Raw genomic sequence first — 19,549 nt, forward strand, 5'->3', positions numbered from 1 at the left:
GGATGATGACCTTGGAGGCAACAAGGTGCCTTGCTGGGCAGCACATTGGGCTGTCCCTGCCAGAGATGCTCCTGCCTGACCTCAAGCACTACAAGATAAGACTGAATTTCCCACCAAGAGGCAGGGCCAAAGATCTGGGAGGAGAGAGAGGCGACCACCACCAGCTTCAGGGAGAGCAACCCAGCTCCTCTCCCTGCTGAGGAGTTCCTCCCTTCCCAGTTTCTCCCTTCCTCCTCCCTGGAGGAAGGGTCTCCTGAACACATGAGTGTGGACACATCCTCACCATCCTCAGGAAGGTCAGGGAGGAAGGAGACACTCCTGCCTGCCCACAGCCTGCATGAGTGGATACAAGACTGGTCCTCACCACCTGGTCCCCACCAGCCCCTGCCGCAGTACCAAGCTGTACCGGGTAACGTGGTGGCACCAGCTGCCAGCCTGGACCACAGCTGTTCTGCCAGTGGATTTAGATGAGGACAGGCTGAGCATTGGCAGCGATCAAGGCCACAGCATCCCACCTCCTGACCCACTTCCACACCGCCTCGTTGCTGGGAGGTGGCTGTGCCCAGCCACCGCCTCAGCGGAAAGGGCCGAGCAAAGGCCATGTGCTCCCGGGAGCCTGCAGTTATTTTAGAGCACACACCACATTTCTGCTCTTCTGATGTCCCGTTCCCATAGAAACCAGCCCTGCAAATGGCAGACGTTGCCTTTTTTAATATAAACCCGGTGTTTCTTCCTGCTGGTTGACAGAGACACCGTGTCACCCCTACAAGATGAGCTGCCAGGTGCCTGCACCTCTGCAGCTATGCCCGGGGTGGTGGCATCACACACCTGGCCAGGGCTGTCAGTCTCTGGGTACTTTCCACACTGTCACTGGAGCAGGAAATTCCTCTCTGCTCCCCACAGTGTCTGTGTTGGAAATTATTCAGCCATAGCAGGGCAAGGACTTTTTATGGCCACTGTTTACAGGAAGAGTGAGTGATTTCCAAGGCGGGTGCATCTAGAGAGTCCCAGGTCCTGCAAAGAGCAATCAGGGCCAGCAGCCACCAGACCAGCCATAAGTGTTCAGTAACACACAGCTCTCACTGCTGGGCTGTCTTCTCCTTCTCAGTGTTCACAGAGTTCTGCGAGTCACAGCAGAGTGAGACCATAAAAACCTCACCTTGGTTGTGAAAACAGTAATAAAACTTTCTAAGAGGCTGTAAGGCTGGTGGGGTGTTGGGTGCAGCAGGGATCAGTGACCTCACAGCTCTCTACAAACCCAACACCAAGTGTCCGACACATAAGATATGTGAGTCTGGGTTTGACCCAGACAGGAACTTCAGGCCTTGAAATAAAGAAGAAAGCTGAGGCTAGATCCTGTTTGCAGAATGAGAGATTGGCTTGTGCCCAGCTGCTGCCCTGCAATGGGAGTGGGTCCGTGGGCATAGGGAGCCTGATGGGCTCCATGGTTGCGTCTGTAACAGCCTTTGTGCTGGGGCAGCAGCAGGAGAGAGGGGAGGAAACTGCTGCAAGAGCTGGTCATCCCCTTTGCCTTAAAAACAACATCACTGGTTTGCCCAGTGAGTTTGCAGTTGCTCATAAAAAGACAAACTCTGCAAACTCACTGGCCTCGTGAATTTAGCAAGAACAAGGGCTGGAGCCCAACACAGGGGTTTCTCATGGACCCTTGTACAGTCCTGCTCCTGCCCTGCAGTTCTCAGTGGCTGGGCAGGACAGGCCACCTGGGCAGCTGTGAGCAGAGGATAGGGAGATCCCTTCTGCTTCTACTTGGTTTTGAACATTTCCAGGGATGGGGACTCCACCACACTCCTGGGCAGCCTGTTCCAGTGTCTGACCACCCTTTCCGTGAAAAAATTTTCCCAATATCCAACCTAAACTTGCCGTGGCACAACCTGAAGCTGTTCTCTCTTGTTCCATCACTTGTTCCCATGGAGCAGAGTCCGACCCCCACTGCGGCTGCATTCTCCCATCAGGGAGTTGTGGACTGAGAAGGTCTCTCCTGAGCCTCCTTTTCTTCAGGCTGAGCCCTCCCAGTTGCTCCTCATTAGACTTGTGCTCCAGACCCTTCCCCAGATCCGTTTCCTTCCCCCGACACGCTCCAGCCCATCAAGGTCTGTCTTGGCATGAGAGACTTTCTCATTCCGAGCCAGGGCCCGGGGCGCAGAGGGGCCGGCAGATGCCCACTCGGTCCCCGCAGCCCCGTGTCCGTTCTCGGCAGGGAGGGGCGGCCCGGACTCCCCCGGGATGCCGGCGGGTCCCAGCCAGGCGCATCCCCCGAGCGCGGCCGAGCATCCCCGCGTGGCGCCGCCTCCATCCCGCGCCTCCATCCGCCGCAGCCTACGGGGGACGCGACCCTTGCGGGCCCGCGCAGGAGCCGCCGCCGGCATGGAGCCCGAGCGGCGCCGGAGCGCGGAGGCGGCAGCGGGAGGAGCCGGCCAAGGGCCCCGGAGCTGCCGCAGCTCCGGGCGGGGCCGCCCCAACGAGCGGATAAGAGGCCGCGGCCCCACGCATCCCCCGTCCGGCCCGACCCCCCCGCTACTGCTAGCATCACCCCCGATGCTCATCACCCCCCGGCGCCCACCATCCCCCGTGCCGGCGCCGGTTCCGGCACCCATCGCCCCCCCGCTCACTCACCGGGCCGGGCGGCTCCGGCTGCGGCTCCGGCTCCGGCTCCGTGCGGCCCCGCCCGCGCCCGCCGCGGGACCGCGGCACCGCGCACGCGCCGGGGGCGGGACCCGAGTGGGGCGGGACCGTGGGAGGGTGAGGAAGAGAGAGAGAGAGTGTGTGTATGTGTGCGTGTGTGCATGTGTGTGTATGTATGTGTATGTGTATGTGTGCGCGCACCCATCCAGTGTGAGTACACACCTGGGCGTTCCACAGCTGTGTGCAAATGCACTGGGCATTGCCCGTGTGCCAGGTGTGGGACACAACACAAATTCACATGTGCCCACTTAGACATTCGAGTGTGTGCAGGGCTCTGTGTGTGTGTGTGTAGGGCTCTGTGTGTGTGTGTGTGCTGTGTGTGTGTGTGTGTGTAGGGCTCTGTGTGTGTGTGTGTGTGTGTAGGGCTCTGTGTGTGTGTGCGTGTAGGTGCTGTGTGTGTGCAAGTGGCCGCACGTGTACGTGACAGGAGCTCTCACACTGTGGGGGGCAGTGGCTGTGAGCAGCCATGGTGGTTCCGGGTGCGGGGTCAGTCCATCCCTCCATGGGCATGGTCAGTCTGCCGTGTCCATCTGTCCACCCACGCCGCTCCCGAGCAGCAGCACTCCACACCGGGCCCTGCCCTGGTGCCCTGGTTTTTGGAAGCGGGTGCCAGCTCCGTGCGTGGGAATGCGGCACTGCCGGGCCACTCTAGGGGGCAGGTAGAGTGTTCCCGATAAGGATCAGAGTGCCGGCGCTGGAGTGTGCTCACAGTGTATGGCTGCCCTGCCCGTCCTGCCCGCTGGCTGCCAAGTTGAGAGGAGAAGGTGCTGCTGGTGCTGAGAGCACCAAAGTGGGGAAAGTTTGCACAGTGTGGGCAGAGGGAGGAGGAAGAGAAGGGTGGGGAAAGGGGACTGCGGTGGGGACAAGGACAGCCATGGCTTGAGGCAGCTCTACTGAACAAGGGACATGGGGTAGCTTGGGTGCTGTGACTGCTGGGGGGGTTTGGGGGTGCCCCAGTGAACCCAACCCGCCCCAGGCTATGACAGGCAGGAAGCAGAGCAGCCCCCAGCCACTGCCTTTTTCCAAATGATAAAGAGAAGAAATTCAGACATCAGAACACACTGCTGAAAGAAGTGTGGAGTCCCTGGAAGTGTTCAAAAATCATGTAGATGTGGCACTTCGGGACATGTTTTAGTGGTGGCCTTGGCAGTGCTGGAGGAACAGGTAGACTTGAGCTTAGAGAGCTTTTTCAACCTAAATGAGTCTGTAATTCTATGATTCTATATTTTTGGGGGACTCCATGTAGCTGAATGCCACAGTGATGGCTTTGAGTATGACTGCTTTGGAAAACTGTGTTCCTCTCTGATCTTGGAGATTTGTAGCCACTTTCTGGACCCTGGCTAGCCCTTGGGAGAGGAGGAAATGTATTGAGAACCAGGGCAAGGGTGAAGGTGTCTGGGTATGGGAGCAGGAATCAGCAGCATTGTTGTTAAGATGAGGCCAACAGAGAGTGGCGCTTGTGACTGCACTGCCAGGGCCCCCTGAGCTGGGAGACCCCACTCTCCAACTTGGTGCCTTTGATCTTGGCCATGGCCAAAGCTGAATTTTGGCTCCCCAGGGCACCTGGAGCATGTCACAGCTGTGAGTGTGGCCCCAGATGGGGTGCTTGCAGTTGAAGTTCTGACTGTCTGGCCTGTACCCAGATACCATCTCCTGCTGGGCTGCACTGGGAGAGACCTGGACCCAGTGCCCATCTTCAGAGCTGCAGCTGGGAGCCCTGTTCCTGCCCTCCCCCAGCTGGTTCCACAGACACCAGAGGAACTGAAGCTGTCTCCATGGGTGACTGAGCAGCCACCAGACCCCAGCAAAGCTTCCCTGCTCACACTCACGTCCTTAGCAGCACACAGCAAAATTCATTACAGTGCTCAGAGGCAGGAAGAGCTGCCTGGCTCAGAGTCGTTATCCCTCAGCAGACCTACAAGAGTGTTTTGAGATGATGCAGGCTGGCCAGGCGTGGCCATGGCACGTGCCTTCCCTCCAAGCATGGCCTGGCTGAGGGCTCGTCCTCTCCCTGTTTGCTTTCCCTCATCATGTGTCACCCTTCTGCATGGCATCCTGCTGGTGGCCACCTCAGGAACGGTGTGGTCTTGCCCAGCATCTTTGTCATCACGAGGCCACTGGCCCTGTCTCAGGTGAGGCCAGCAGCAAGCTGAGTAGTCACAGGTAACTGTGGGCCTGGAGAGGATCTGGGACAGTCATTGCCTGCGGCAACATGCTGGAGCCTCATGCCAGCCCGGGCTGAGCCACCTGTCCACACCCCTGCTCAAGCCTGGGTTTGATCCTCCCCAGCTGCCTGAGTTCTCCCCGTGACCTTCTCTGTTGCCTCATGCAGTGCCTCTCACTGCCTGCCTTTGAAGGAAGCTGAGCCATTAGATCAAAACAAAAATCTTGCCAAAGAAAGTATTTACAGGCTCCTCATGGTGCCTAGAACAGAAGACAGGAGATGTTGCAATGAGGTGTAGTGGCATTGCAGTGACTCAGCTCATACCCAAGGCTGGGAGTGTGCGGGAGACTCAGCAGGAACATGGGAGAAACCCAGAAAAAGGCAGGATCAGGCAGAGAGGAGGCATCAGGGACAGCAGGGATTATACAGTGGGGAAGCACTTGCCTGGGGGATGTCCCTGTCTGACCTCTCACATGAGCCCCTGGAAGGAAGAACCAACCCCTGTGCCAAACTTGTCAACCCTGCTCCTGCTGCTGGCACCTGTGTCCCTGAGATCATGGCTCAAGCTGTTCTCCACCATCTTTCCTTGTTGGCTGTTATCACCCCCATCTCCCATGGTGTTATTCCCAAGGGGCAGCCACAGGGGCCATCCTGTCAGCAGCAGTGGGGACATCCATCCTGCTGTTTCAGACCATCTGGGTTCAGAAAACCTCAGCCCTGCTCACCCCACACATGTTTCAGGGTTTAATCTGTGTTAAAGGTGCTGGCTGGCTCACGAAACCATCTTATCTCTGTGCATCAAGGACATCAAGGACCTTCCCTTCCCCGTCAAAACAACACCCAAAATGCAGGACAGGTTGGGGCGAGGGCATGTGCCAGTGAGTCCCCAGGGCAGTCGTCCCAGGCTGGGCCTGGCACACGGTGCTCTGGCCCCTCATCTCTCAGCCAGTAGCCAAATGCAGATGTTGGGAAGAAGAACTTGGTTAAGTAATTCCTCTTTCAGTTTCTCTGCTATCCCCATGGCCCTGCTACCCTGGGGAGTATCCAGGCAAGAGATTCACTACCACTGTCCTTATGTGACCCCATCTGCATTGCTCCTTGCTCTCCATCCCAGCCTCCTGCTGCTCCCTGTGAGGGAGGATGGAGTGTGAGCAGGACACACACCCCATGATGCCCAGTGGCACCTTCCTGCAGAGCAGCTGGTGGCTCAGGGACATGCAAGGGCTTACCTGGGCACATCCCAGGAGTTGTGGTGCAGGGACAGACACACTGACTTCTGTTGAGAGCCTTTTCCATCTTGTCCTCATTTCTTCCCATCCTTAACTTTGCTGCAGTGCTGCACGGTGCTGCCCTGAGACTGGAGTGCCATTGCCCAGGAGTAAAATGCCAGGATGGTGGTTCCAGTTAAAGAGGGTGAGTGGATCCAACACCTTCTCTTGGTCCCCCCACACTTGCCAAGGACAAGATGTCTTGGGCTTCTTTTCCCTAGGGTGGGGCCCCCATTCCCTTTCACCACAAGGCATGCCAGCTTGCAGCCCCCCAGTCTTGGCTGCCAGGTTGGAGTCTCTTGGTGTATCGTTTTGCCCTTTAAGTGCTGAGAAGATGCACAGTGAAACAAGACTCCCCTTGGAGTGCTCAGACACAGGAAAATCTCCTTGGGCTGGGAAGGATGACACAGGTGGAGGCTTTCCAGAATACCTACTGCTCTTCCCAATCCCTCTTCTCCTCAAGTGTGATTTCCCTGCCTCTGCAGAGAGCTGGCACAGTCTCTACCCACATCAGCCTCCAGCAAAGTGTCCCCAGGGTGTCCCTGTGTTCCTGCTGGGGGTTACAGAGCTCCAGGTCTTTGACAGACCCTGGAGCACCACCAGCACGGAGCAGACATGGCTGGGAATTTCAGCAACCATTGCTCCTCTGTGCCTGGGTGAGCCTCCCGCTGTGGTGGGAGCTGGAGAGGCAGCATGGCCTGGGACACATGGGCAGGCTCTGCCTGCACTGCCCAAAGGCAGCCTGCTTGTCCCTTCAGCCCAGAGAGGCAGCTGGTGTCCCCAGGGCCACTTCCCACAGGCGTGCCAACAGCCAAGACCTCTTAAAGCTGCCGGATTGGACCTGGCAATTTGGAGCTGAAAGGGTTCCAAGGCCTCTCCCAGCACTCTAGCATGGCTTCTCAAGAGGCAGCACTTTAGGATCCAAGAGGTGTGTAAATGAAAAGGAACAGCCTCATTTCATTAAGAGGTTGAAGAACTGGCAGCTTTGGGCATTCTGTCAAGCTCAAAGATCTCTGCCAGCACCTAAATCCGATAAGTCATGTGTTTGGGCTGCTGGCAGCGTGCTGGGAAGCCAAGGGTGAGATAAGGGAGACATAACTGAACTGGCACCAAGGAAACTCCTGCAGGGGGGAGACAGGGATCTTTCTGTTGCCACCCTAGCTGTCTGCACTTTCCCAGGGGCTACAGCAGCAGACTTGCAGTTGCACTCAATGATACTTGTGGGTCCCTTTCTACTCAGGATATTCTGTGACTCTGTCACACCATCCTCAACATAAAAAGACCACAGGAAGACAGGTCTTCTCCTAAAAATTTATACTTTTCCCTCTCCCGAGAGCAAGGGAGAGTTAAAAATTCACCTGACCCACTGCTTTCAAGGAAGCTGGAACAGGGCAGGCAGTGCTGCAGGTTGCTGAGTATGGGGGTGGAATTTCAGCTTACAGATAAACCAGAGAAACTTGGGGGATAGAGGGAGCATCTCCATGAGAGATGAACTCTGGCTAAAGGAGAACAAAAGTGTGGTGCAAACCCTTGAAATGAAACCCTGGGAGGGGTTTTAAATTATAGTAATGGGTGAGATGGGTGGGCAGTGCAACAGGGAATCATCCAGAGGTAAATCCTTCCCCATGAGGGTGGTGAGGCCCTGGCACCTCACCTGAGGACTTAAGAGCTGAAAGGTTCAAAGAACCAAAGCTTGACCTCAAGATCTGCTCTGTCCCGCTCTCCAAAGGCTCTCCAGGAGCCAGAGCCCTCTGCAGCCCAAAGTCCAGACTGGTTTTCAATGCCCGAGGTAGGAAAGAGGGAGCAAATTCCTGCTGAGACCAGGCAAAAGGTGCAATGCTGCAGACACAATCCCCTATGGAGTGACTGCAGGCACCCAGATTGCCCTGTTGATGTAAATTGCCAGTTATGAAATGGAGAAATTAGTTAATTTTTTCCCTTTCCATCTATTTATTATGGGTTTCTTTTTTATTGCTAATTATTACTTTCAATACAGCACTAAGTAGGATGGAGGATTCGCTTCTCTGATGCTGGCTTGGTGGCTCTTGAAATAAATCTGAAAGAATTGCCTTTTCCCACTATTTTCTGTCTGCCTTTCCCCATCACTCTGTTTTCTCAGTTTTTCTTGTGTTTTTGGGGGTCTGACATTTAAAGCACCCTATATTTCTGTTTATTGTATGGATTCTTCTCTCCCCAAATTGAATGTATTCAGGTCGTGATCACTGTTCCCTAGGCAACCACCAATGAAATTATAGAATGATCAAGAATTAACTGTTGAAGTTTAAAAATTAAAATGGTAATTGGAAGACTCCATAAATCTGCTGAACTAAGGCATTCCCACCTGATCCACTGGTTACTATGGAGGGCCTGGGGACAATGATCTTGGTTCAGGAATTAGGGAAAACAAAACACCACCCACTAGCCTGTAAAGGTAAATTCAAACAAATCTGATAAAGGGCTGCTTCCTTTCTGTCCAAATTCTGAGGGGATGCTTCGGTTAACAAAGGAATTGAGGCTGTACCTAGATGGGATGTGGGAAGAGCTGGAACTGAAGTGGTTTTGCAGGAGGCTGACAGTGGAGGTGAGGCAATTCAATGTTCTGCTGCTGCTTGCAATGCCAGAGGAAACAAGAGTGATTGTGGAGTGCAGTGACCTGACGGCCATGGTGGCAGGAATGGAAGAAACCCTCCAGCCTGCCCTGTCGCTCCTGACAGTGTCCAGGCACTTCAAAAAAATCCCAGCAACCAGCTGCAGAAACCAATTCAAGCACATGCCAAGCTTCCCAGAGTCATTGGCAGAGTTCTGGCTTTGCTGGGAATTTTGTGTGCTTAGTGAATATTAAGAACACACCCTGGCGTTTGGAGCGATTGAGAAGGGGTGGCCAGCCCGTGGCAGAATGAGGTCTGTGCAGGACATCCTACCTGGAGATGCTTTTTCCAAGCCCTGCATACAGCCCCATGGTGGGCTCAGTCAGAGGGTTCATATCCTGCGTTTTTTTTTATGCTGCCTTACACCACTCCTCCACCTTCCACCATCAGCATATGGAGCGCATTCCTGCTTCACACTAAACTTTTGTGGGAGCAGCTGCTCCACTCAGCTCTTCATGCGATGAGCAGTCACCTTCCAGGTCCCATTTGCTCCTGCTTGCACCCAGTGGTATTCCATGGCTCACTGCGATGGCCTCTGAAAAACACCTTAATATGTGCAATGTTCTGTGGGACAAGAACCAGGTCCCTACTGCCCTCACCTCACCCACCTCTGCTACCCATTTGCTGCGGGGGCTCAGGGGCCAGGCACCTTCTCCAGGCAAACCCTGGCCTCAGCCCACCTGATGGGAAAGGTTTAAGTGCACCTACACCTCTTTTATGGAAACGGTGCCTGCTTGAGGTGTAGGATGTATACAAAAGATGGGATACACAGGTGCATACACTGTGCCACGCATTAACTCCTGCACTCATTAACCTGTGATTGCCTGTTCTGCAGTCTCAGGGTCCTTTCTGAGTAGCTCTCAGGTGTCTTTTATTAAGTGAAAACACTCGGCCCCAGGGCAGCGCTGGGAGCACGGCCAGAAGGGATCCCCAGGCTCTGCCGGCCCACACCGGGGCGGCCTGACCACCCGTGTCCCTGCCCGGCCGGCCCACGGGAGCCCACGGGCCGCGGGACCGTCGTGAACCCTGGTCCCCCCTCACATTCCCGGTGCCCCCTCACAAGCGCGGTGTTCCCTCACATCGCCTGTATTCCCTCACAAGCGCGGTGTTCCCTCAGAAGCCCGCATGTCCCCTCAGATCCCCGGTGTTCCCTCACGGCCCCCGTATCCCCTCAGATCCCGAGGTCCCCTCAAGCCCCCGATCCCCCATCTCGGCCCCGCTGTCCCGCCAGGCCGAGGCGCGGCCCGGGGGGCGCCTGCGCCGTGGCGGTGACGGCGCGGCGGGCGGGCCCGGGCTGCTCCGGCGGGGCCATGCCGGGCAGGAGGGTGCGCGGGCGGCGCGCGACGGGGGCAGGGATACGGACACAGGCAGGGACACAGACCCCGGAGCGGCCGCGGGCGGAGCTGTCCGGCGGCTCCCCTAGGTGCTGGAGGCGGAGGGAGCGGGGCGGTGGAAGCGGGGCGGCGGACGGGCTCTGACGCTGTCCGTGTCCCGCAGGCCCGGTCCGTTCTGCCCGCAATGCGGGCTCGCCGTGCAACCCACGTTCCGCTTCTGCCCGGCCTGCGGCGAGAGGCTGCCCGCGCCGCCCGAGGAGCACACCGAGCCCGCAGCGCCGGTCCCGAGCCCGCCGCCAGCCCCCAGCCCCGCCGCCTCCCCCTCCCCGCGGGCGTCCGCGGCCCGGCTGGGGCCCCGCTCTCCCCGCAAGCCCCGGGCCGGCCCGGCCGTGCCGCTCCCGGCGGACACGGTGCTGACGGACCAGGGAGGGCGGCTGTGGAAGCTGGTGCGGCTGCTGGAACAGGGCAGCTGTGGGCTGGTGTACGAAGGTACCGTGGGGCCCGCGGCGGGCAGAGGGAGGCGAGGGGCGCGGGGTCACCGGCTCTGGCTTCGGCGACAGCTGCCGGGACATCCCGAAACCCCCAGAGGCCGCGGAGTGGGTGACAGCGTGGTGTCCGCCGGGCTGGCGGTGACCCGCAGGCTTGCAGGATCATTCATACAATATTCTGAGCTGGAAGAGACCCGGAAGTACCCGGGAGTCCAGCTCCTGGCCCTGCACAGACACCCCAACAACCCCACCCTGGGCTTCCCTGGCGGCGCTGTCCAAAGCTCCTGGAGCTCTGGCAGCCTCGGGGCTGTGCCCATTCCCTGGGGAGCCTGGGCAGTGCCAGCACCCTCGGGGGGAAGAGCCTTTCCTGATATCCAACCTAAACCTGCCCAGACACAGCTCCAGCCGTTCCTCACTGGACATCTTCCAGTCAGCCACTCTGCCACCAGCATAGTATCAAGCCGAGGCCACACTGCTCTGTTACTATAAAATGTCCATTGTTGGGGCCACACTTCCTCTTTCTCTTTTAGGTCCAAAAGCTATTTGCTGGCACTGTACAGGAGTTCCTGTGCTGTAAGTGGTGTCAATACCCACTAAATGTCAATTCTCAGTGTGTTTTAGGACCAAAGAAAGCAACCACACCACATAGGCTGCTTCTCAGCCATTTAGTGCTGAAAAGTGCTGATTTTTTCAGTCTAGTTGTAAACTTCCAAAGGGGAGTTTTTGTTCTACTCTCATTAATTTGGAAGCTGTCCAGGAGGAATTTTTTCCATTACCGAGTTTTGCCTGATATTTGGCTTTCCTTTCTTTTTCATTATTCAAGCTGTTGCATAACAAAGTCTAAGCATCCATCTATGTTTTTAAAAAAATGTGATAAAAAGGAAAATCAGTAGTGGAGAGTGCTTTTATAGAAGTAGGTTTTAGGTGATGAGCAGCAGGTAACCTGTGGATAGCACTTGGTCTAAGAGCACGAGAGGAGGAACTGCCCTGAGCCAAGTCATGGGTGCAAATCCTTTTGGAGAAGGGAAGCCACACACAGCTCTAACATCCATACAGAGCAGAGGGACTTGGCATCCCTTACAGACTTGTCAAACCATGGAGTGAGCTGGAGGGAGTGCTTGGCAAATGAATTTGGGGATGCCTTTGAGATTCTACTAATGATCTATTCTTCACATACTCCTCAAAGCCCCCCCATACCGTAGCCCTGCCCAGATGCTTCTGTGACTTAAGCAGAACTGCACTGCATGTCAGGGTGCTGAGCTCCTGGAGCAAGGTAAGAATTATTTTGTAGTGATGTGGGAAGGCGCTGTCACAGAGGTTGCTTTGCAAAGCTCAAGGGAAAGAAGCAGAGGATGAGTTAATCCAGCTGCACAGGCTGCATTTAACGATGCACAACCTCTTTTCCATGCTCCTGTAACCACATCTGTTCCATCCTTCCACAGCGCAGTCAGCATCTGGAACCTGTCCTCAAAAGCAAAGCTACTCCCTCAAACTTGTGAGTTTTGATCTGTTTGGGTAAGGAATTGTGCATAGAGTACTGTGTCCTGACCTGTTGGGCTGAGAGTATCTGAGAAATTGGGAGAGAGTGGTCAGAGAGGCCCCTGCTAAATTAGGAGATGAATCTAACCTGAGGGTGTTGTGCTGGGATTTCAGTTGGCTTTTCTGGAAAGATGTGAAGAAAATGGATATGAGGATTAAAAAAACCCCTGAAGCCTTAATAACAGAAGGCTGCTGCTTTGATTGACCAGGCTCAGGAGCCTGCAGAACTGAGCTTGGTGGTGTGAGGTGGAGATCTTGATTAGGGAATGTCAGACTGTTGTGGTTTGGAAAGACAGGTGCCTGCTAAGGAAAGCAGGAGCCTACCCTGAAGTGGAAAATGTAAACCCCCTCCCTCCAAATTGCTATAAATTTTAAATTAAGGAGGCTCTCAGGCAAAAAAAATGTGGGATCAGGAATGACAGTTCTTTACTAGGGAAGAAAATAAAAGGATAAAATAAACAATGCAGTAAACTAAAACAACGCTGTCAGAGTCAGAACACAGCCTGACACCCTGTGGGTCAGGGTGTTGGTAGCAGTCCCATTGGAATTGTGGCTCAGCCCTCCTGCAGTGCCAGGGGTGGTTCTCCTGGAACAGGGATCCTGTAGGAAAGGGTGGAGTCTTCCTCTGAAGATCCAGGGGAAGAGGCAGCTGCTGTTCCTCTGGGAATCCAGTGGAGAAGCTGTGCAGGTGTTCAGGATCTCCAGATTATATCTGGGTAGAATGCTTGGCTCTCCCCTCTGGGCTCACATCTCCCAATGGGATGCTGTAGTTCTTATCAGTCATGCATCAGTCATGCAGTGACATTCAATAGCCTGTTATCAGCAGGTGTCTCCCCAGAGGGAGGAGTGGTTGTGGAAGAGATAAGAAAAACTGCCCACTTAACAGAAGACAGCTGCCATACAGATGGCAAATAGAATACAAATTGCTTGACAATCCAGGACACAGACCAACTTTTCTCCTCGATGGAAGGCGTGCACACAGCCTGCTCAAGTCTGGGGAAACTGGAGAGGTTGGAATTTGGTGCTGTGCTGGGGCTGTGTGAGAGCTAGCATGGAGACACTATGTAAAGCCAGAGCACACTTTGAAATCACATAGGAATTATAGTTGGAGTTCCAAGCCAGCTTTCCAGGTACTTGTCAATATCTTGGGCTCTCCAGAAATGTGTTATTTCCAGTAACATCTGTTCTGTTGTGGAAATTCAGTAGATTGATTTTCAGTAGCTAACGAACCAGAGCTGAAAGACTGTTTTCTTGTCTACTGTGGCTCTTGGGGGTTGCTGGTTTGTAGGAGGGCCAGTGCTGACTGATGGCTCTGTGGGGCTCTTGCATGCACTTGGATAATCCCTCTGCCTTTTGTTAGAGGAGACATGTAAGAGGATGGAGAAGGAATACAGTGTGGATGAGAAAAATCTGCTAAGTGCCACAGATGGTGGGAAACTGTAATCAATCTGTAGGCAACACTCCCAACTTCTCTGTTTTTCTTTTGGCTGCTTGGTGGTCTGCTGAGCACTGTGGAGTGTGATATGGCACATGAGAGCATTTTGGCTCTGGGGTTTGATGACCCACATGGGCTCACAGGCAAGATGCAGAGTGAAATACCCTTCTGGGACATGGTCTGTGCTGTCTGCTGTTCCTCCAGCTTTGATACCAGTTTTGTACCAAACCAGGTAGAATATAACACCACTGCTTTCTCCCATGCAGGATAGCAGCTATCCTGAGTTAGTGTTGAGTAGATACGTGTGTGTAGGCAAACACAGACATTCTGAGTGGGAACTGTGTGCAGTTGAGGTAACTCGATGACAGCAATACCTCAAATGTTACTAATACAGACTTTCCTGTCTCACTTTCTGACAGCTAGAATAAATGTTACAGCTCTCTGTAGAGACTTGTGTGTTTGTAGAAATGCCCTCATCCCTGCTGTGGCTAAGAAGGTCACCTCTGGCTCCCGTTAACATAACAGCTGTGGGACCACAGCTCTCTCCATGCTGTGCCTGGGCTGCACTGCCTGGCTGTTGTTAACCCTCAGAGAGCTGTAAATGGGCTGCTGGAAAGGCCCAACCTGAGATGGCCCCTCTCCTATTTGTGCTGATACTCAAGAGTTGATGTGTTTGTTAGGGACAGCATTAAATAGGGAACCAAGACACCTGAGCTCTGCTCTCAGCTCTGTTAGTTGATCTTTGCTTTCTTTAAAATGAGTAGTTAAGGTCTTATAGCAATCTTACCCAAGCTTTCCTTTCCAGCAGGATGTGTGTGGCTGAAATAACACTCCTCCCTGTTCCCTTTAGGATGCCAAAGATGGGAGGATCTACAATGAACAGAATTTCTTCCAGCGAGCTGCGAAGGCAGGCACAGGTTGGTGCTTCTTGTGAGGGCAAGGACTAAGGATAACTGGCATTCCCTTTCATCAGTTATGTGAATCTCTTGGAAGGCCAGACTAGGATAAAATAATCCCCTGCTTGGTTAGTGCCAGAGTGCTGAGGAGTTTGGTCAATGCCAGTTCTCCCAGCAGTCTGTGTGCTGTAGGACAGTGCAGTATGAGCACAGCTTTCTTGTGCTCCTCACTCTGCCTTGATGTGTCTGGGAACTGCCCAGCCCTGCAGCCTGTCTCACCTTGGCTCACCCTCCTGGCTCACCCTCCTGTCCCTCTTCCATGGGTGGTTCTCTCAGCAGCTCTCTGGTATCAACTCCATTGATCCCAAAACTTGAGCAAGAACAAAGCTGCCCAGAGAATGTAGGCAAGGGGGATGGAAGAGTTTATGTCAAATCTATACTTCTGGGAGAAGTGTAAAAATCTGCTTGTCCCTCATCCCCTCTCTCTCCCCTCTCCTTGTTTTCCCCAGCCCTGTAGCAATCCCATGCCATAGCCTGCTCTGGCATTCCCAGAATCTTCCCTGCTCCATTCTTGCACACATGAGACTGGAATTCTGGGGACAGAGTCAGGATGAGAGGCCACTGTCAGCTCTCCAGGGCAGAGCAGACCTTCAGAGGAGGAGCATCATTAACTCCTTCCTCCTGGAGCTCCTCAGCAGCATCTGCTGCACTGTCCTCTTCTCTTGTAGTGGAGAAGTGGAAAAAGTGGCATTCCGTGCCTCTGCTGGGCATCCCAAACTGTGTTGGCTTTGGACTGCATGCAGACAGCTACAGGTGAGGTGACTGAACCCTTGGGCTGTCTGAGCATCTCTGGCTTTCCCTCTCCTCTGCTTGCTCTCTAGTCCTTTTGTCATTGCCCCTTGGGCTCCTGACTTTATGCACTGCTCCTATCATCTCTTAAATGGTTTGCCTCTCATTGCTTTGTTTCCTTCAGTCCTTGTGTTGCTGGTGAAGTTACTGCTTTTGCTGCTGCTGCCCTTCAGGCCAGAGGACACCTTATTTTGGTCCTTGACACTTAACACAAAGGGGAGATTCAGGCTGTGTGTCTACAACACATGACAAGCACACCTGTCTCCTTTATAAAAGTTTTCTTTTATCAAAAGTCAAGGAAGTGTTTGCCCAGATCAGCTTGGAGTTGAAGTGGGGTCCAATGGATCACTTGACCCTGTTGCAGGGTCTCCAAACCAGGTAGGTACTGCAATGTGCAAAGCCCTTTTCTCTTGCAGGTTTTTGGTGTTCTCTGATTTGGGGCGATCTCTTCAGTCGGTCCTGAGCGATGGCCTGCACCTGCTGAAGGAGAAGGCAGCTTTTCAGATTGCAGTTCGTGTGGTATGTGGAGAACCAATCCTTCCCAAGGGACTTTTTCCGAAAAGACTTCTAACTTTCCTCTGGATCTCCTAGAGGTGTTTTAAAGCTGGTCCAGGGGCTTGGGTGGGGTCTCTAAACCTGCTGTAGACTTCAGTAGCATCTTTTGAGCACTGTGTCACCTTGAAGGAATTTGGGATAAGAAGAATGAGAAAAACCTGACCTTTAAACTTGAAGGCTGTGAGATGTGGTGTTTTTAGTGCTCATCCACATGGCCACAGGGAGCTGGGGAAGGTCCAGCTCAGTGACAGCCAGGGTGCTGCAGGAGCCTGCATGGATCTGATATGCTCCCCCTGTTTATTCTCAGCTAGACTGCCTGGAGTACATTCATGGGAATGAGTATGTGCATGGGGACATCACTGCTGAGAACATCTATCTGAACCCAGCAGACCTCTCACAGGTAGGGAGCAGGAGCAGTGCTGCCAGGAAAGGGCACTGGAGGTGGCATGGTGACTTGGGATAAGGCAGCCTCCAGGTCCCTGCCTTGGGCAGGGCAGCAGAGCAGGCTGGACAATGCTCGAGTGGGAGCTGTGGGGCAGCCCTGGGGGCTGCTCTGCACTCAGGTGGGTGCTCTGTGCTGCCCTGCAGGTGACCCTCGCTGGCTACGCCTTCGCGTTCCGCTACTGCCCCGGGGGCAAGCACGTGGCTTGGCGCGAGGGCAGCAGGACCCCTCACGAAGGCACGGTGGAGTTCATCAGCCTGGACAGCCACAAGGGCACAGGTGGGTCTGGTTTGTGACACGTGCTGGGGCTGCTCCTGTGGTGGTGCTCCCTGGAGCTCGGGCTCCCTGCTGGCACTGCTGCTTTCCAGGCATTCACATGCACCAGAAACTGGGTTCCTATTTGGGCTGTTCACTCCTGCCTCCTGATGGCTGCTGTGTTGGGACTTGCCAGGTCATTCAGTGATTGCAGCAGGGATGTTCCTGCTCCATCTGGAGCCTTGGCTGCTGCAGGCGTGTGGGGAATAGAAAACAAGGCCCTTCGTGCTGGCTTAGCAGGGATCTTTTTCAAGCCAGACAGGATCCCTGCCCAAAACAGATTTGCAGCAGGCTGTGCTCTGACCTTGAAGCAATGAGAGCTGGAAAGGCATTTAAATCATAGAATCACTTTTGTTGGAAAAGACCTTTAAGATCATTGAGTCCAGCTGTAAACTCAGCACTGCCAAGGTCACCACTAACCCAAGTTTCCAAGTGCCACATCTACATGACTTTTAAATCCCTCCAGGGATGGAGACTCCACACTATCCTGGGCAGCCTGTGCCAAATTCTGTCCTTCTCCTGGCTGGGATGTGACTGCTCTTTCACAGTGTTCAGGAAATCTTTCTCCAGATGCTGGGAGGTGATTCCTGAACTATGTTAGCAGGCTTCCAGGAGTATTGATACCCCAGAGCACATCCTCATGAAGCTCCTGAATTTCTTTACTTCTGCCCCTTCATGAGTGATGTTGAATGTCTCATGTTTCCCATCAGGACCATCTCGACGGAGTGACTTGGAATCTCTGGGCTACTGTCTTCTGAAATGGCTCTGTGGCACTTTGCCTTGGTCTGATGAGCTGGACAAAGTAAAAGCTGTGATGGAACAGAAAGAAAGGTAGGAGAAATCATCTATTCTTCTGGGAAATGCTCAGCAGAAAGCAGCGAGGGGGGTTTGTGACTGAAATCCCCAGGTCACAATACACTGTTGGGATGTGGCAAATCCCACAGCCAAGGCTGAGCCTGGCCCCAGGGTTTTTGGTGAACCCCAGGTTCTGCTTCATCCAGAACATGGCCAGCTGAATTCAGCCTTCTGGGATTTTTTTTTGTCAAAGCCAGGTGCTCAGGTGCCTACTCCATTGCCTCTCCTTCTGACAGGTACAGAAAGGATGTGAGATGCCTTCTCCAACTGTGCTTCAGGCAGAGATCCATTCCAGGTATGGGCTTGCACTCAGTGGCAATGGGACTCAGGGATGAAGGACTGACTGTACCTGAAGGCAGAACTTTCTCTGTGCTGGGGTGCTGGTTCAGAATGGCTTCCAGTGGTGATGGTGACCAAGCATTGCATGAACTGTCTGGCAGGCTGGGAACAAATCACTTGTTTTCTGTACAGAAGAATGAGGGCCGCTTTCCATGATATGCTTTAATGAACCTTGCTGAAGGGAGAGCTGTGCTGGTGGGTTTAGAAATGAAATACCTGGGGCTAGAGGACACTTCCCCATCCCATTTTGTTGCCCAGAGAAGCTGTGGCTGTTCCATGCCTGAAAAGTGTTCAAGGGGTGGAAGGAGATGGGCTTCAAGGTCCCTTCCAACCCAAACCAGTTGGTGATTCTCTTTTATTGTATAATTGGGTGATTCTTTGAGCTTTGTATTAGCCTTGGTTTGGTTTTCCTCTCTGCAGCTGCCTGGGGGGTGGGTGAGCTGGCTGCAGGACAAGCAGCCTGAAATGGCCATTTGGCAGCTGGAGTTTCTGTGCTGCTCCCACAAAGCCTTTCCTTGCAGATGCCCTGCAGAACTACCTGGAGCAGGTGCTGGCCCTGGAGTACGAGGAGAAGCCTGACTACGCAGCCTTGCGGCAGCTCCTGGGGAAGCCACTGGAAAAGATGAAAGCTTCGGCTTACGACTGCGTGGATGTCCCAGTGGTGCCCTGAGGTGAGTGCTGGCACCTCCTGCGTGTGCCCTGTGCTGCCACCGGCAGGTGAGGACAGAGCAGGCTGGGCTGTGACATCTCTCCAGCTGAAACCAACCTGCTCCTCCTGACATGGCATTCCCTGTGGATACCGATCCAGTGCTGCACAAAGCCAGGCTTAGCCTGTGTTTCCTCAAGTTTTTCTGGAAACACTTCCCCAGGAAGGAATACAACAAGGGTTAATAAAGCAAATGCTGAAGGAGCTGCAGGGCTATGGAGGTGATAACAAAATGCAGACTCAGGCCATCTGGCAATTATTTTTTTTTTATATCTGAAGATCTGGGCTGTAGGTTTTGCTTTTCTCTCTCAGCCTGTAGCTCTGGTTCTAGTGCCCACCTGCTATTTTAGCCATGAGGCACCTCGAAGAGTGAGGCTTGGTACAGAGCCAGATCTGGTTTTAGTGCAAGGCTGCATCAGCCAAGGCTCTGCATCCAGCAGCAGGAGTACAGAGTCAGCTCTTCACCTAATTTCCTCCTCCTGGGAAGGCATTCAAACTGATTCATCTTCCCCTTTTCTGCTTTTATTTTTTTCAGATCAAGGAAGAGTTTAGAGCTTTCTGCAGTGAGGCCTTTCCCAAATATATTTTCACTTTTACCAGTTTTAGAATGAGAGGTTTTTGTAAGCGTTTTCTTCTCCTGTAATGTGACCCAGTGCTGAAGTTTGAGCTGCTGCTGTACCAAATTAATATGAAGAGACTCCTGCGTGGCAGATCAGGGGAAGCAGTAGCTGGAGAACTGCAGTGAAGCCACCATGAGCCAGGAAACTAAATCAGGGATTTTCTCTTTTGAATGAGAGTGGCAGTACATGGTTTTGTAATAAACTTTGTGGAAAACCACCCAAGGCTGCTCTTGTTTATTTGGAAGATTCAAGGCCTCTCTGGAGTTGCTGTTGGGTTGTGAGGGTGATTTGAGCCCTGTGCTCCTTGTCAGATTTGTGTAAATAGCCTTCAGGCGGTGCCACTGCAACCTAACCATCAGAACTCAGCTCAGAGCTAAACCCTGACCTCATCCC

General features: G+C 53.8%; 2 protein-coding genes across 2 annotated transcripts in view; one reads left to right on the forward strand and one right to left on the reverse strand.

Annotated features, from left to right (window-relative positions):
• Positions 1-2,701, reverse strand: part of ABCA3 (ATP binding cassette subfamily A member 3) — a 31,873-nt gene extending 29,172 nt beyond the window's left edge. The window contains 1 exon segment of the mRNA XM_036392156.2: positions 2,635-2,701. The gene's annotated coding sequence lies outside the window, so the exon portion shown is untranslated.
• Positions 2,702-10,077: 7,376 nt separating this feature from the next.
• Positions 10,078-19,373, forward strand: VRK3 (VRK serine/threonine kinase 3). The gene is made up of 12 exons (XM_036392519.2): positions 10,078-10,206; positions 10,281-10,606; positions 12,048-12,100; positions 14,430-14,496; positions 15,204-15,288; positions 15,741-15,843; positions 16,187-16,279; positions 16,468-16,600; positions 17,347-17,467; positions 17,728-17,786; positions 18,352-18,501; positions 19,072-19,373. Exons 1-11 carry the CDS (start codon positions 10,094-10,096, stop codon positions 18,498-18,500), a joined length of 1,302 nt encoding a protein of 433 aa, XP_036248412.2. The 5' UTR covers positions 10,078-10,093; the 3' UTR covers position 18,501; positions 19,072-19,373.
• Positions 19,374-19,549: the final 176 nt, after the last annotated feature.

The sequence above is a fragment of the Molothrus ater genome, chromosome 16, assembly GCF_012460135.2.
Source record: "Molothrus ater isolate BHLD 08-10-18 breed brown headed cowbird chromosome 16, BPBGC_Mater_1.1, whole genome shotgun sequence".
Classification (NCBI taxonomy): Eukaryota; Metazoa; Chordata; class Aves; order Passeriformes; family Icteridae; genus Molothrus; species Molothrus ater.